Below are 16,634 nucleotides of genomic sequence, written 5' to 3'. Positions count from 1 at the left end.
CAGCTGTTAAGTTTCAATCATATCCCTTGTCATTGGATTATTCCAGCAGCCCTTGAGGGGAGCAGTGAAAATTAAACAGTTCCATTTGCCAGATGAGGAAGCTGAACCTCAGATGTGACTGATGGCCCCTGAATTCAGTTCCAGGGCTTGGAGATGGAGTGCCAACTCACAGCCCCACTGCTTGTGCAGGTACCCAGTGGTGCAGGGAGTCTCCATATCAGCTAATGGGTTGTGTGTGAGCTGGAGAAGGAGCGAAACCTACAGGGATCCTAGAGCCGTCAAGACAGTCCAACTAGGGCACACACAGTCTGGGCAAATAGACTTTTGGTTCTTTCCATCATTTTGCTCCACAATACTCCTGTGGGAACCTTTGGGTCATTTCTCCTCCCAGTGTCTTCCCTGTGGCCCTGAGGAACAGGCAGAGAAGTACTTAGGAGGAGAAAGAGATGGAGTGAGAAGAAGGACACAGAAAATAGCCAACTCACTCATTGCATCATCAGGAATGCCTAAATCAGGCGTGGGAATACCACAGGTGACTTTTGTTGTCCTGTATTTTTTCTTTTTCTTAAAAAAAAAAAAAACAAAAAAAAACAATTGCACACCTTCCAGCCAGGCTGAGAAGTTGCTGGAGAAGTCTGTTAAATTTTTTTTTTTAAGATTTATTTTTTTTTCAACTGAACTTGAACTATAGTTATGCAACAGGGTGGTGGAACCCACCATGGGGGAAGGGTGTGGGGAAGTGGGGGGAGAATCCCAGATTCTATGTAATTACAACACAATGTAATTAATGAATTAATTTAATAAAAAAACTAATCAATAAATCTTTATTGAAAAAGGAAAGAAAGATTTTTTTAAACATTTATTTTTACTGCATTTCCTTTTTTTTTTTAACTAATTACATTGCATTATGTGATACATTTTTTATGCACTGGGATTCCCCCCACCCCTCCCCAAACCCTCCCCCCACGGTGGATTGTTCCACCTTGTTGCATTTCCATAGTTCAAATTCAGTTGATATTCGTTCATTGGAGGTATTTACCAAGCATAAAGTCCAGCATCTTATTGTCCTGGTAAGTTCAATGGTTTCTTGGTGAGACCATCTCTGGTCTGAAGGTAGAGCCGGCAGAGTATCATTCCAATCAATTAAAAGTCCCAACATAATATTTCCAACCATTTACAACATTATGGCATTAATTGACATGGTATTGATTAACCAATATGTTAATAGGAAAAGGCAGGTTCTCAACCACAACCTGTGACTTCTTCATAGACATTTCAATTTTTGTTTACATTCAACCGTATTCTATACACCTTAAAATGGCTTAGATTGCTATTCAGCTGTCTCATGCCTATTTTATTTTATTTTAGTTATTTATTTTTTAAAGATTTATTTTTATTACAAAGTCAGATATACAGAGAGAGGAGGAGAGACAGAGAGGAAGATCTTCCGTGGGAGACCTGGAAGAGGTTCCTGGTTCCTGGCATCGGATCGGCGCGCATCGGCCCGTTGCGGCTCACTTGGGGAGTGAAGTCTGTTAAATTATCACCAGCTCCTGAGTCTCTGAAATACCAAATTTGGTCTTATGCTGGTCAAATAGTTTGCGGAGAGCGTTGACATAGAGTGCGTGGTATTGAGCCACAGTCTCCTGGCTTGGATACTCAATCTTGGGCACTGGTAGAGGTTCCCCGACTGCCAAGGGAGAGGAAGAAGAAAAAGGGAAAAACATCAGAATAACTCCCTCAAGGGCTGGTACTCTGGTGTAGAAAATAAAGCTGGCACCTGTAATACTGGGATGCCATATGAGCACCAGGTTGAATCCTGGTCGCTCCACTTCCAATCTAACTTTCTGATTAGGTGACTGGGAAGGCAGCAGAGGATAATCCAGGTGCTTGAGCCTCTATACCCATGTGGGAGATCCAGAAGCTCCTGGCTATGGCTTGGCCAAACCCAGAAGTTGCGGCCATTTGTAGAGTGAACCAGTGGACAAAAGACCTCCCTCTGTGTGTGTGTGTGTGTGTGTGTGTGTGTGTGGTTCTCTCTCTTTCTCTCTCTCTCAACTCTGCCTTTAAAATAAATAAGATAAAATAGAATAAAAATAGCACACTCATTGCATTGGCTTCCACCCCAAGCCCAGGTTCTCACCACATGCTCTGCCAACCCACCACTCATCCTAGTTGGTTTCCTTGCCTCTGAGATCCTATCTCAGAGCTTGATCCAGATTCCTAAACCAAATCTGCCAGCAGAAGAGCCCACTCACCAATTGTTGTTACAGGCCGGGTATAGGGCAGAAGGCCCAGGGAGCTCTTGGTGAAGCCACGTCCATAGAAAGCACAAGGGTAGATATGGACCATGCGCTGGAACCACTGCTGGAAGCGGTTGACGAAGCCTCCCGGTGTGAAAATATGCTGATCATAGAGGTCATTCTCTCCAAAGGAATAAGCAGGTACTAGGGCCACTCTGTAGAGGAAAAGCATTGCCTTTGATGCCCAGAGAGGCAGGGGTCCTGCTGAAGGCCAGAAATGCTACCACTGCTTCCTGGATCTGCCTGCAGGCTCCCTGGTCATCAGTCCAACTCCATGCCCAAGTCCAGGTTGCTTGTGGGAGCAAAGCAGCAGGATGCTGGAGTAAGTCCAGTCCCTGGGGGCCTTCAGGTCTGAGCTACTGGAAGATAAGACCCAGGGGTCATTTCACTCAGCTTCCTTCCCTTCAGCCTGCGTGCTACGCTTAGCTCTCTGAGCTTGGGAGGCCCAAGTGAGAGGCTAGCTTGAAGCTAGATAGGGTCAGAGTGGGCCCTCTATCCTTTCTTCACCAGCAGAAATGCCTCTAGCACTTAGTCATAGCTCTACTCCAACCCAGGGATGGATTCTGCCTTCCTCCTCTTTCTTTTATCTTCCAATTGACATCGACATTACATAGGGCTGGTGCTGTGGCACAGATGATCAAGCTGCCGTATAATGATTCCAGCAGCCCATATGGGTGCAACTGTCAGAGTTCAACTGCCCCACTTCTGATCCAGCTCCCTACAAATGTGCCTTTGAAAGAAGCTTAAGATGCCCTAACTGCTTGGGCCACTGCACCTACATGGGAGACCAAGAAGAAGCTCCTGGCTTTGGCCTGACTCAGCCTTGACTGTTGTAGCCATTTGAGGAGTGAACCAGTTAATAGAAGACCCCTCTCTCTCTCTCTCGCTCGCTCCCCTCCCCCCATTTGTCACTCTGACTTTCAAATTAAAAAGCCAATCTTTTTTTGGGGGGGGGGGTAATTGCATCTATTATGATGACTGTCGTTAATGACAGCCCATCCCTTCTCTTTAGGTACAACTTCCCTGAAGCCCCTTCCACCTTGCCCGCTAGGCCTTTGTGTCCCCTCCCTTGAAGTGGAACCGAGTTCTTCTTACCCGTGCCGCAGGGCCGTGCGCACAAAGCCGTGCCGCTTCTTCAAGACCAGGGTGGAAGAGCCCGGAAGGCTGTATCTACACTCAGCCAGGCCACCCACCACCACAATGAGCATGTTGCCTGTGCCCTTGCGGGTAAGCAGGAAGTCCATGGAGGATTGGCTCACTGAGCAGGCCCCTGTGGGGCAGAGAGAGCCAAGAGTCACTGGCCACTTCCCAACCTTCTCTCCAATTTTCCTTTCACCCTCCCTCTTCAAAGAACAGGCAGCTCCCTCTGTCTGGCCTGGGAGCCCAGAGCAGCTGTGGAGGACCAGAGAGGATCACACACTTGGTCATGCTGCCACCTATTCCTGTCCCCATTTCTTCAGACATGGTGCCCTTGCCAACTCACCTGTGGACATTACATATTCCCTGAGAAAGGGGACCCAGAAAAAGGCTCCCAGTGTGAGTACATATGGGGTGATGCCAGGAAAGACCTTGGAGAAGCCCGAAGTGTCTGTGCCAAAGTGTCCAAAGCACGAATGGGACATGACCCCGTGAGGGTGACACACAAGAATGTAGTTGTGGCTGGGGGAGAGATCATGAGTCTTCAAAAGCTGTAGAGGAAAGCACAGTCAGGAGGGCTCTAGCCAGGGCACGAGGCTCTTCTGCTGACCAGAGACCTGGAAAGGGCTGGCCATGCAGCTTGAGCCATGGACAACTCCAGTGTGCAAGGCTCATTGCCATAGCCTGCCAAAAGATGGTGCCTTGTCCTCTACCTCTCCTGCTGCCCACCCCTCACTCTCACCCCTTGACCCAGCTTTTGGGACCTGTGGTGACATCTGGGGCTGTTCACCTTGAGAGGGAAGTAGTCGCAGTAGTGTTTCCACAAGCACCATTGCCTCACCCAAGTAAATCGGCGGCCACCTGAAAGCAAAGGCAACACAGCCAAGTTCTATTCGCCTCCACTGCCCCCTACCCAGCCTCCTCTGTTCTTGGGCCTCTTAAGTGACAACCAAGCCAGGCTTGGGTAAAGATGAGGGAGGTGGAAGGACTCAAGACAGACTAGCTCTGCTTCCCCAGTTGCTCCTCTCCCTAAGCCACTCCAGTTCCACTTTGGAGGGGGGCTTCCCAGTGCCTGAAGAGAACCCCTTCCCTCAGGCTTTTTTTAATCCAGGGAATGAGCGGCTGAAAAGGCAGCAGAGCCTTCCTTGGGAGGACCAGGAAAGTGGCGAGCCCTGTGCCAGCAGGGGCCCCTTACCTCTCTCAGGTGTCTTCCAGTCAAAAGCCAGCCAGCTGAGAAGGAGCACAGTGATGGGCCAGTATGGCGTAAACAACACCAGGTAGAGGTTGACAGCGATCACCGTAGTTGCTGGAGGAAGCCCTACCTGCAGTTACTAAATTGGGAACTAGCTCTCATACCCCCACACTCACCCTGCCTCCCGAATTCTGTCTACCCAAAGGGATCGTGCACACTCTCAGCTAGCTCACTTCTCCATCGCAGCACTTGCCGCAGGTGCCCATGGTTATGGCCTCATGTGCTTATTGGCCCTTGGCTCAAGCAGGGAGATACTTCCCTCCCCAGCTCGCTTTGCACTGCAAGCCCTCGTCTCCCAGGACATGTAGCCTAGCGCTGGGCTCTGTCTGTCTGCAATGTGTCAGTGGCACAGAGCCAGGGACAGGCCACCTGTCAGGTGTGCTGGAACAATTTGCCTGCAAGTCCCATTTTCCTCTCCATGTCTTCTCTGCAAGAACATGAACAGGGCAAATGCCAAGGCAAGTGAAGACCCAGTTTCAGTCAGGTGGCAAGCATGCAAGATAGCAAACCAGAAACAAAGGCAACTGCAAGCGGGGTCAGAATAAGAGAATCGGCCTCCCCTGTAGTTTCAATAAGACAGGGTTGCTGTTGGTTGGAGTGTCAGGAAAGGGTTACTGCAAATGAGTCACATAGGGTGCCACATTGACTGTAAATTATTGCTGGGCTCAGTTTTTAAAGCAGCCATGATTAAGACTGTGTGGGAAAGTGGGTCTAAACAAAGGTTGAGGAAGACAGAAAACATTTGGAATTGAGCACAGCAGATGAAACACAAGTTTCTGTCTTAACCTTTTGCTGGAGCCCCAAGGAAAGTATTGGCAAAGTGGTTTTTTTTTTTTAAGATAGTCTGTCTCTCTCTCTCTCTCTCTCTCTCTCTCTCTCTCTCTCTCTCTCTTTCTCTCTCTCCTGCATCTATTCCTCTCTGTAACCCTGCCTTTCAAACAAATGATGTTTTAAACATTGGCACAGCTTTTTGTTTTTGTTTTATTATAATTATTATTAAAGGCAGAGTTACAGAGGGAAGGAGCAACAGAAAGAAAAATCTATCTGCTAGTTCACTCCCCAGATGCCTGCAGCTGAGCCACTCTGAAGCCAGGAGCTTCTTCTGGGTCTCCCACATAGGTGCAAGGTCCCAAGGAGTTGGGTCACTCTCCATTGCTTTCCCAGGCCATAAACAGAGAGCTAGATGTGAAGTGGAGCTGCCAGGACACTAACCAGCGTCCATATGATATCTTGATTCTTGCAAGGCAGAGGATTAGCCAATCAAGTCATCGCACTGGCCTAAAAATCACGTTTGAAACACACACACACACACACACACGGCCAGTTTTGTGGCATAGACTTTGACCTTTGGCACAAGTTTGACTCCTGGTTGCTCCACTTATGTTCCATTTCCCTGCTAATGCAGAAGGTGATCCAGGTACTTGGGCCTCTGACATGTAGGCTATACAGGTGGAGTTCCAGGCTCCTGGCTTCAACCTGGCCCAGATTTAGACAGTGTGTGTGTGTGTGTGTGTGTGTGTGTGTGTGTGTGTGTGCGTGTGTGTGAGAGAGAGAAAGAAAGAGAGAGAGAGAGAGAGAGAATGACAGCAAGAGACACCCCCATGGTGAGAGATACAGTAGATGACATATCTGCAAGGTATTCGATGCTGGAAAGAAGATGAAGGCGGATGAGGAGACTGAATCAGCAAAGAGAGATGGGACTGAGTTACCGGCAGTGGTGATGCCTACAAGAAACAAGCCTGTTTGCATGGGAGAATCTAGAGATTTGTAAGTGCCACAAAAGGCAGGGATGCAGCTTAGGGTTCAAAATCCATGAAACTGCTTGGGAATTTGCCAGGAAACCAGGTAGACCTCCTCTCCACTACGCAACTGGACATTGGGAAGATTATGCTCTGATGAAACTTGAAGCAGAATCTAGGCTCAAATTCAAAGTCCCCAATCTGTGATAGTTCTACATGAGTCCTTTTGGGTTTAAAATAGTGCAAAGGCCATATATAGTCCATGGAAACCCACTTCAGATTCTGAATTGGGATCTTCCCAGGCGAAATCTGTCACATAATCCACTCCCATGATGCTGGGCAGAGATGGCCTCCACTGCTCCCAAACAGCCCTAGAGATCACTAGAGAGAAGCAATCAACACTCGATGCTTCATTGTGTTGCTAAGCTCTGATGCCTCATAGCCTAAGTGTACTACATGCATTTTCAACTGAAGATAGTTTCAACCTACAATAGACTTACTGGATTGTAACCTCATCAGGGGTGCAGCAGTGTCTGTACTGACACAAGACACAGCTAAGACATTTCATGTGCAGCCAAATTATGAATCATGCATAAAGGTAACGACAAAAAAGCAGACTATCTCAATAAGATTATTAGAATAATAATATTTGATAAAGTGATCCAAGGAAGGAGGTGTGGAATCCAGGAAGAAAGGACTCCAACAAAGGAGGGAAAGGAGCAGCACCAAGACTGGGAGGAACTAAGCAGGACACCTAGGCTACAAGATATAAGGAGACATCACTCCCATAGCTATGTGCAAGCCATGGCCCAAAACTTGTACACTCCTGACAGTGAGCCCCTTCTGGAAGTTGGCTTGCTTCTTTAAGTGTCCTGGAGGAGGCCAGATTTTAACATGCAGATTATAAAAGCAAGATGCTGGGCCCCAGCAGCAATAGCTTCTAAGAATGAAAAAGGATATGGGGATTTACAAATTCCTGGTGTGTTTGCATATACTGAGAGAGTAATGTGTCTGTGGAACATTTGCAGATGAATTCATGATAGCTAATGGATATCTAATAGGTAACCAAAGAAATTCAAAATGAAGCAATTATTAACTCCCGGGAACACAAGAAGCTGCATGATGAAGGAAATAAAATTTTGGCACACTAAACAGCTCAATTGTGAATAATGTTTCCTAGTCAAGTAATATTTAACCAAACCTGTGTAACAATTTGGATAAAATGGGAGAAGAGGAAATTGGAGCAATAGTGTATAGAGTCACATCTGCCATATACGGAAGTCAATATACAAGATTTGAAATTGTTACATCAGAAAATGGTAATATTTAGACATTGTAAACAGTAAAACTCAAAAATGCAGAAGCAAATACCAGAAGAAGGAGCTCAAAGAGTTACAAATGTCTCTGGGAAGGGGGGAGCACACGTCCGCAGTTACAGGCTTCAGGAAGACATCGTATAAAGCTCTTGCCTTTGCCAACAAATTGAGAGACACCTGGATCTTGCCCAGAAGCCACCACCACATTTCCCTTAGGCTGTGCTCCAATCCAGGCGGTGTCAGGGTTATCTTATGAGCGTGGCCTAGGGCAGAGTGCCCTGTGTGGGATGAATCCCAAATCTGCTACTTACCATGTGTGACGCAAGTCATCATCACTGATACTCAGCTCACTGACCTTCAATTCCTCTTCTACAAAAGGTACAGTAAGATGCTGGTATTTCTTCTATCCTCCTCACAGAGTTACATGTATACCTAAAGCTAAGTTCAAATCCAGAGTCCTCTGGTAGCATGGGCATTGTGGTATAGTGAGTTAAGCTGCCTCTTGGGAGGCCCATATCCCATAGCAAAGTGCAGGGTTCAAGTCCCAGCTATTCCACTTGCAATCAAGATTCCTGCTAATCAGTGTGGGAGTCAGCAGATGATGGTTCAAATGCTTGGATCCCTGCCATCCATGTGGGAGACCTGGGAGATACCTGCCATCCATGTGGTTTTGGAATGCTGGTTTCATACTTGGCTCAGGCCTTCACACGGGTATTTGGGGAATGAAACAACAGATGAAGAATCTCTCTCTGACCATAAACACACACACACACACAGCCCTTCAGATAAACAAATTTTTAAGAGTCCTCTGGAACAATTATATCCCTATGTAGTCCTCTGCTTTCAACCACTTTTTACCCTTTCTCTACTCAATCTACCCCCCCTTGGCACCTCATGCTTGCACCTAACCCTTTAGTCTTGCCTCAGTCTCTCACACGCATCTTCTGACCATCAACTGCCATTCGTTCTGTCTCAATTTCTTGAACCTCACCCTCTTTTTCCTTCTCCTCTCTAATGCCACCATTATTGGCCTAGCCCAATTCACCACCATCTCTCACTTGAACTCATTCATCAGCCTGCTACCCAGCATGGTCACTTCCTCTCCTGTCTTCCTATAAACCTAGTTACTACACAGAGCTACTGTGATCACACAAAAACACAAATCTGGTGGCTCTGCCAGTGCCACGCCCCGACACGGCCCTCAGGAAAAGCGTGAACTCCCTCCCTGTGGTACCATCTGTCCGGCCTGCTCTTTCACTCCTCTCTCATTCATTACCACTCATCCTTTTACTTGGTCAATGTGCATCAAGCACTAGGTGTGGGCCTCTCATCTCCATCCCACTTAACTGCCAGCAGCCCCTGGAAGGTGTCGACCTCTCCTCCTCAGCCTTGCCCTCTCTTGGCCCTGAACACTTCCATGCTTTCCTGATTTTGCATTTGTTCATAAAAAAGCTCTATTTCAAGAGAAGGAAGATGGGCAAAGATCATGAGTGGAGAGTTAGCAGAACCAGAAAAATAATAATTGCTTGTACACATGTGAAAACAATTCGACCTCACTCATAATGAAGGAAGTAGAAATAAAGCTGTGACTCATTGCTGCTCGCCGACCATCGTGGCTCGGAGCTTCCCTTCCTGCTTCCCTCCCTGCTGGGATAATCCCCTGATACCACATGTCGCAATCTCATAATATGCCAAATGTTAGTGTCAACAGTGAGCAGATGCCCATCAACCTGTGTTGGATTTAGCGTGAGCAAGAAACAAACATTTGCTGCATTAATTACTGAGATTTCAGAGTTAATTGGATTCCACATCATTCTTAGATTACCATTCTTGACAAACCCTAAGTGCACCCATTTTATGAATAGAAGAAACAAGACTCGGCAAAGATGAATAAATTATCCAATGTTTAACAGACAGTGAGGACAAGACCTCAAATTTGAACACAGTTATTCTGGCTCCAGAGACAGTATTTTTAACAGCTACCTTATTCTATCTCTTGGCTGTCTGTATGTGTTTTGTGTGTGGCAGGGGTATATTGATGGATCATGTGCATGTGGTAAGGGTATGTTCACTGATACGTGTGTGATAGGCATGTGTGCATGAATGCATGTGTGGTTGTGATAGGGGTATATGCATGAATCCATGTGTGTGTGTTATAAGGATGCATGCATGGACGCATGTGTATTTGTGTTAAGGGGTGTGTCCATGAATGTATGTGTGTATTTTGGTATTGGTGTGTGCATGGTTGCATCTGTGTGTGGTAGCGGTACATGCATGAATGTGTGTGTGGTAGGGGTATGTGCATGGAAGCCTGTATGTGTGTGGTAGGGCTATGTACATGGATGCATGTGTGTGTGTGTAGCAGGGAGTTGTGCATGGATGCGTCTGTGTGTGTGTGTGTGGCAGAGGTATATGCATGGACGCATGTGGAGATAGAGACATGTACATACATTTTTCTCCCCCAGTGCAGGGGCAGTTCCTACGGCTAGGCAACCCTCTTCTCGCAAGGGAACACAGCAATAGTGCTGGGCAGGTAGAGGTTGGTAACAAGCCAAGTGTGCGGGGATAGGACAGGAAGGAACTCAAGAAGGACAAGTTGAAAATCCCGAATCTGAAAATCTGCAATCTGAAATGCTCCGGAATCATAAAGCTCCTGAATACCAACGTGATCCTACAAGCAGGGAATTCCATGCGTGACCTCACGTGCCACAAGCATACTGAATCAGTGCATGCCTTGTTTTTCAGGTTGTGTGTGAGACGTGTATACAAAAAGTAAAGGAATCTTGTGTTCAGACTTGGGTGCTGTCCTCAAGCCGTCTCCTTAAGTATTTGCAAATGCTCTGAAATATGAAAAAACCTGTGACATTGGGAGCACTTCTGATGCCATGGTTTTAGATAATGGCTACTCAACCTGTAGAATGGAACCCAGCGTTCTTGAGCCTCGGGGTCAGAGGAGGACCCGTGGGCAGGGACTGATCACAAGTGCCACATGGCTGCTGACTCAAGTTTCTGAGAACCCTGAAGCCCAGGCTGAAGACAAAAGCCAAAAATGAAAGATGCCCCAGCTCAGACAGAACTTGTCTTCCTCACTCCTCTTTCTAACACACTCCTTTGTTTTGTTTTGTTTTAAAGACATCATTTATTTGAAATGCACAGTGACAGAGAGGGCCACACACACACACACACACACACACACACACACACATCCTCCATCTCCTCAAATGCCCATAAGAGCCAGGACACTGAGCCAGGCTCAAGCCAGGGGTTCAACTCAAGCACTTGTACCATCCACAGCTATTGTCCTAGGGTCATTAGCAGGGAGCTGGATCAGAAGCGGAGCAGCTGGGACTTGTCCCAGTGCTCGTAGTGGATTGCCTGTGTTGCAAGCAGTGGCTTAGCTTGTTGCACCCCAACGCAGGACCGTCTTCCTGGCAGATAGATTTCCCGTTGAAAGACCAGAAGCTGCAGAAAGAGGAAGGAAGACAGCTGCCCTTTCCTAAGGAAAGTGCCCCAGGGCCTGGGCTCACAGCAGGTAGTGCTCAGGCTGAGCCTACATCCTCATCTTTAGTCAGAAGCTGGCCTTTACCATCTTTCATCCAGGAAACTTTTCATCTGTAGAAGCCCCAGCTTTCTCTACTTTCCCCCTACAGCCTAGTATACACTTCAGGGTCGGGTCTGGTATACACTTTAGGGGCAAGCTCCACTCCTATCTCCCAGCCAGCAGTGAATGAGCAGATGCAGAGATCATGCGTGGACTGGACTCCGGCCCTCATGTGCTGCATTCCTACGCTAGTCATTCGATTCACTAACCCTGCATTTGTAGGCAGACCATACACCACATGGGCCTTACCTCAGCTGCCTCGTCTGTGAAGCAGAGATTGCTAGCCACAGAGGCAACACCACAAGAGGAAAAGGGTGATAACCGTTAAGGAACTTAGGGGAAGTATTACCTATCCATCTGCATATAGTTAGTTATTCATGTGAATTATCATGCATAAGGGATTGACTTCTTTATGCTATTATGAAACTAAGATAATAGATGTGGAAAATGGATAAATGGCTCAATCTTCCCTCTGCAAGCCCCATGATCCCAGATAGGAACCCGTTTGTATCCTGGCTGCCCCACACCCCATTCAGCTTCCTGCTTGTGGCCTGTAGAAGATGGTCCAAAGCCTTGGGACCCTGTACCTGCATGGGAGACCCAGAGAACACTTCTGGCTCCTGGCTTCAGATCTGCTTAGCTCTGGCCATTGCAGCCACTTGGGGAGTGAACCAGAATATGGAAGATTTTTCTGTTTCTCCTTCTCTGTAAATCTGACTTCCCAATAAAAAATTGTTTGAAAAGAAAAAATAAAGATGCCTGGTGCAAAGTAAGAACTTAATATTTGTGAATCCCCTTCTCTGGTCTCTTGCAGCTCTGGCCCTCATTGTTACACTAGCCCTCCTCTTTTCAGTACTGAGCAAGTCTTGCTGCCCACCCAAGGAGCCCCCACCATGCTCTGGCCTCCAGCCTAGTAGTGGTGATTTGAGCTAAGCCACGTCCACCCTCCAAATTGGCTGACATGTCCCCCTGAGGCCCCAATCTCCAGGCCCATCTGACAAGGCCACTGCATTCACATTCTTAACTGCAGAGGACACTCACGTGGCCATTGGACAGGTGAGCCTTTTTTCCAGCCCCTCACTTCCACCGCCAGCAGTAGCTGTTTGTTTCTACTTCTAGAGTGTAGTGGCCAGCATGCCAGTCACTTGCACAGAGCGTTTATGTTGTCGGCATTGGGAAAAACAAATAAATGGTGCTACTGCTCTGGTGCAATGGCGGAATCCCACAGCCTCCCTCGGTTTTCCTGCCAGTGTCTCTCACTGAGGCATTGTTTGAGTTCCCACAGTGGCCACTCAGGCCCTTCCTCAGTGGAAGTGCTCCTTATCATCCTAGAACAAGCCACTGCACCATCAGAAGGCATGCCAAACACACCTGCAGTCATGCTGTGTGCATCTGCATAAACACACACACATACACACACACACATACTCATAAGATCACTTAATGATCCCCCAGACATCATGCCTGGGTGGGATGGGCCACAGGCCAGGGGGACCAATGTCCCGGTTTACTTAGGGCAACCTCCACCTTCCACCCTCCACGTAAGCATGAGTGCTACCCTATACTCCTACAGTGGCATGCAAGCCAGGATGGCTGATCACGTTTCCAAAGGCTGAATACTCACCAATAAGCAAGGCACTGAGAGCCCACTGGAAAAGCGCGAATACCTCCATGGCAGTCTTCAGGTCCTTTTTGGAGGGCAGGAGCATTATGTGCAAGGTCCCAGTAGCCCCCGGTAAACGCCGCTCAGCAGTCCCGTCCTGACTGTCGTGGGGACTGTGATGTGGCCTTTCTTCACGTTAACCCCTCTCTAGCCTCTGCCTAGTCTCCACCCCTTGCCATCATCCCCATATCTCACAGGATTACAGGTACTCAGGCCCCCGCCTCTGCTCAGCTAGGTCCTGCCAGCCGCCTGCCTGCACTTTTACCCACTGGACCCGGGCTGAGATTGTGACAGGCCCTGGCAACACTGAATGGAAAAACATGGATGAAGGCTTCATGTGGGAAGTGAGTGGGGGAGAGTGGGATTGATGAGATGCCTCTAGGACTGGCTCAGGATGTGTGGGGAGGTGTGGGACACAGGAAAGAACCAGAGGGCTCAGAAGGGCCATGAGGCACCTGCATTTCTGCTTCGGAGGGCCACCTGGCTCAGTGAGGATGGAAGAGAGGTGCTCACTGTCCCCGGAGAGCAAATTAACTGAGGCCCCTGAACAGTCTGGGAGATCTCACTAGCTCTGAAGCAAAACTGCATGTGTGTCTGTGAGCACACAGTGGGTGCTGAACAAATTCTTACTGAATTAACAAAAAGGCCAGTACAGATTCTGCTATTCAGGGTACATGAAATTCTAGAACAAACATAATTGTGTAACAGAAGCAAATCAGAGCACTGTTGGCCTCTGTTGGGGATTGGCTGGGAAGGGACGAAGGCTCCATAGGATTTAGAATTACACGGTTCAAAAATTCCTTTGTTCAAGGGGCTAGCGTCGTGGCATGGCAAATAAAGCCACTGCCTGTGATACTGGCATCCCATATGGGCACCAGTTCATGTCCCAGCTGCTCCACTTCTCATCCAGCTCCTTGCCTATGTCCTGCCATAAGCCATGAGAGATGTCCCAATTTTTGGTCCCTAGCCACCCACATGGGACACCCAGATGAAAATCCTGCCTCCTGGTTTGAATCTTAGTCAGCCCTAGCTGTTGCAGGCATCTTGGGACAAACCAATGGATGGCAAACCTCTCTGTCCCTTCTCCCCCTCTTCCTTCTTTCCTCTCTCCCTCTTCCTCTTTCTATAACTCTTCTAAATAAATAAATAAACCTTTAAAAATGTTTTAAATGCCTTTGTCCAAAATTAGTATACACTTAAGATCTGAGCATTTCAATGAAGACAAATTTTACCTCAAAAGAAAACAGCTGCTGATTTCTCATGAATACTGAAGTGTGTAGGGGTAAAGAGTACTGATAGCTGAGGTTTATCTTGAAATGCAAATAAAATGTTCGTGGGGATGGGTTGACAGACACCTATGTGATAAACAGAATGAAATATTATCTGTGCAATCTTGATGGTGTGGGTTCACTGTACGGTGCCTTCAATTGTTCTGTAAGTTTGGATTTTTTTTTATAACAGAAAATTTTCACAAAACATTTCCTCATGATCATAATACAAAAACATTGTAGGGCTGCCGTTGTAGAACCACATATTAAGCCACTTCCTGAAATGCCAGCATGTCATCAGAGCACCAGTTCCAGTTCTAGCTGTTCCACTTCTGACTCAGCTCCTTGCTGATGTGCTTAGGAAAGCAACAGAAAATGGTACAAGTGCTTTGGCCGTTGCTGCCACTTGGGAGACCCACATGTAGTTCCTGACTGCTGGTTTTGACCTGTGCTAAGCTTAGCTAATAGCCTTTGCAGCCACTTGAGCGGTGAACCAGCAGGTGGATGATTCTTCTCTCTGTCTCTCCCTCTCTATGGCTCTTTCAAATAAGTCAAATAGCTATTTAAGAAAATAATGTTTGAAATGTGATTTCTTTGTGTGTGTCCATGTATACATGCAGCTTTTCCATGTGAGTGTATCTGTACAAAGGTGAGGACCTAGTTGCCAACAAATTTATACATCCAGGTCAGGAGGTGGCATGTCTGAATTTGTGCTTGTGAGCAACAGGATGTGGCAATGTGAAAAGATCTAGCCCGGCCAACTGTATGCTGTCATGAAAGACATGGATGAGTGAAAAACCAGAAGAGTTTCATAAGGCAGCATGTCATTCTTGAGGGCAAGGTGTGTGCCAGGCACTGTGCTGGACCACTGGGTCATGTCAGGGCCCCACAGAAACCACAACCACAACACGCCCGTGCTTGTGTACCACTCACATTCTGCTGAGGCAAGACACAATGACAGAACTTAACTCATTGTTATACTATGCTGGAAGGTGATACATACTAAGGGGTTTAAAAGTTTGAGCAGCACAAGGAGGACCCAGAGTGCTGAGCATTGGTGGGCAGGGATCAGGTGGATGTATAGGCTTGACCCAGTGATTACAATGCCTGCCCCAATTTAGTTGTTTAAGGGGGCAAGGAAGGAAAAAGAGACCTTTGAGGAGCTAGAGCAAATGACCTCCCTGTGTCCTGTGAAAGTCGATGGCACTTTAGCTCCCATGGGAGGAGCCACCATGTTCTCTAGTGAAGAAAGTGGTGAGTAGCGGGTGGGGTGGATTCTAGAGAACGTGGTGGCTCCTCCTAAGCAGCAGCCTCCCTTGGACAGGCTCCTTTCCGAAGCCCAGAAGCCTCTGAGGGGTGTCCCATTGGTGAGTGGCCACCACCAACCCTAACCTGAACAGAGTCCCTTTTGGGTATTCGGCCATGTCCCCACCATTCTGCAGGAAACACATGGAGGTATTGGGTGAAGTTCACATGCCTGATTATATTGGCGGTACTGTTGAAGGGGCTGGTGGGAATGAGACTGAGAAAGAGCAGCAAGGCTGGCTGAATAAAGAGGCTGACCCACAGAGCGAGTGAGGAGTCTGACCTTCACTGTGTGTACCCAGAGGAGGTGAGTTCAGCTGCTAAGCAGTGATGGGAATTTGGGCTAACTGCCCACATACAGGCAGCTTTCAGGCAGAGGGTGGTTGTTGCAGACCTTACGGTCCAGCTACCCCAGGGACTGAAACACAGGTTCACCCTTTTCTCCCAACACCATCTTATAGGACAAACTCTACCTCCCTGCAGGGAGCACGTGGCTCATGGTCCAAGTCATTATGGTGGCTCACAGGGACCTTCCCAGGCACAGAAAGGCCTACTGTCTCCCCGTTAGAAGGACTTTGTTTCTAGTAGAGGTAGTCCAACCCTTATGACAATCCTGGCTCCTATTGATGTAGGATCCGGACAGGCAAGTGGAAATGGCCCAAGGCCCACCTATAGCCCTGCTGTGGAACTAGCACTGACTTGTTTTGTCTCTCAATAGAAGTATTGGGCACAGGAGAAGGCTGGGCCATGATCCACGCCTCCTCATTTGGAAGGTCAAGCAAAGCTGGAAGCCCCACCCCTTGCTGTCCATTAAAATTCTACCTTCCAGGGAGTCCAGGTAAGTCCGCTCAGAGGTACGAATGTTTAAATCTCCCAGCCATGTGATGTGGCTAGGAGAACTCATGCAGGGATAGACTTCTGGAGATCCTAGCTCACTGTCCACCGCTGCCAACATTGGACCAATCCTGAGTTTATCCAAACCCAAGGTCCGAGAATGTCCAACATCCACAGTGATCATGCTGCGGGCAGATCTTGAGGACAGCTCTGGGC

General features: G+C 47.8%; 1 protein-coding gene across 1 annotated transcript; it reads right to left on the bottom strand.

Moving 5' to 3' along the window:
- Positions 1 to 1,535: 1,535 nt before the first annotated feature.
- Positions 1,536 to 13,057, bottom strand: AWAT2 (acyl-CoA wax alcohol acyltransferase 2). Its single transcript, XM_004595219.2, has 7 exons — positions 12,973 to 13,057; positions 4,636 to 4,746; positions 4,231 to 4,301; positions 3,787 to 3,991; positions 3,399 to 3,573; positions 2,259 to 2,458; positions 1,536 to 1,690 (listed from the first exon to the last, which is right to left on the bottom strand). Exons 1-7 carry the CDS (start codon positions 13,055 to 13,057, stop codon positions 1,536 to 1,538), a joined length of 1,002 nt encoding a protein of 333 aa, XP_004595276.1.
- Positions 13,058 to 16,634: the final 3,577 nt, after the last annotated feature.

Source organism: Ochotona princeps, chromosome X (genome assembly GCF_030435755.1).
Source record: "Ochotona princeps isolate mOchPri1 chromosome X, mOchPri1.hap1, whole genome shotgun sequence".
NCBI classification, from domain to species: domain Eukaryota; kingdom Metazoa; phylum Chordata; class Mammalia; order Lagomorpha; family Ochotonidae; genus Ochotona; species Ochotona princeps.
The sequence above is the reverse complement of the archived record's forward strand: the minus strand, read 5'-3'. Positions and strand labels throughout refer to the sequence as shown.

What these genes read in the sequence shown, in the direction of transcription:
- AWAT2 (XM_004595219.2), bottom strand. Translation starts at nt 13,057, where the DNA reads ATGCTCCTGCCCTCCAAAAAGGACCTGAAGACTGCCATGGAGGTATTC. An exon ending in CGCACGGCCCTGCGGCACGG is followed by an intron (nt 2,459 to 3,398) that starts GTAAGAAGAACT and finishes TTTCCTCTACAG; the next exon opens with AGTGGCCCTAGTACCTGCTT. An exon ending in CCGGCCTGTAACAACAATTG is followed by an intron (nt 1,691 to 2,258) that starts GTGAGTGGGCTC and finishes CTCCCTTGGCAG; the next exon opens with TCGGGGAACCTCTACCAGTG.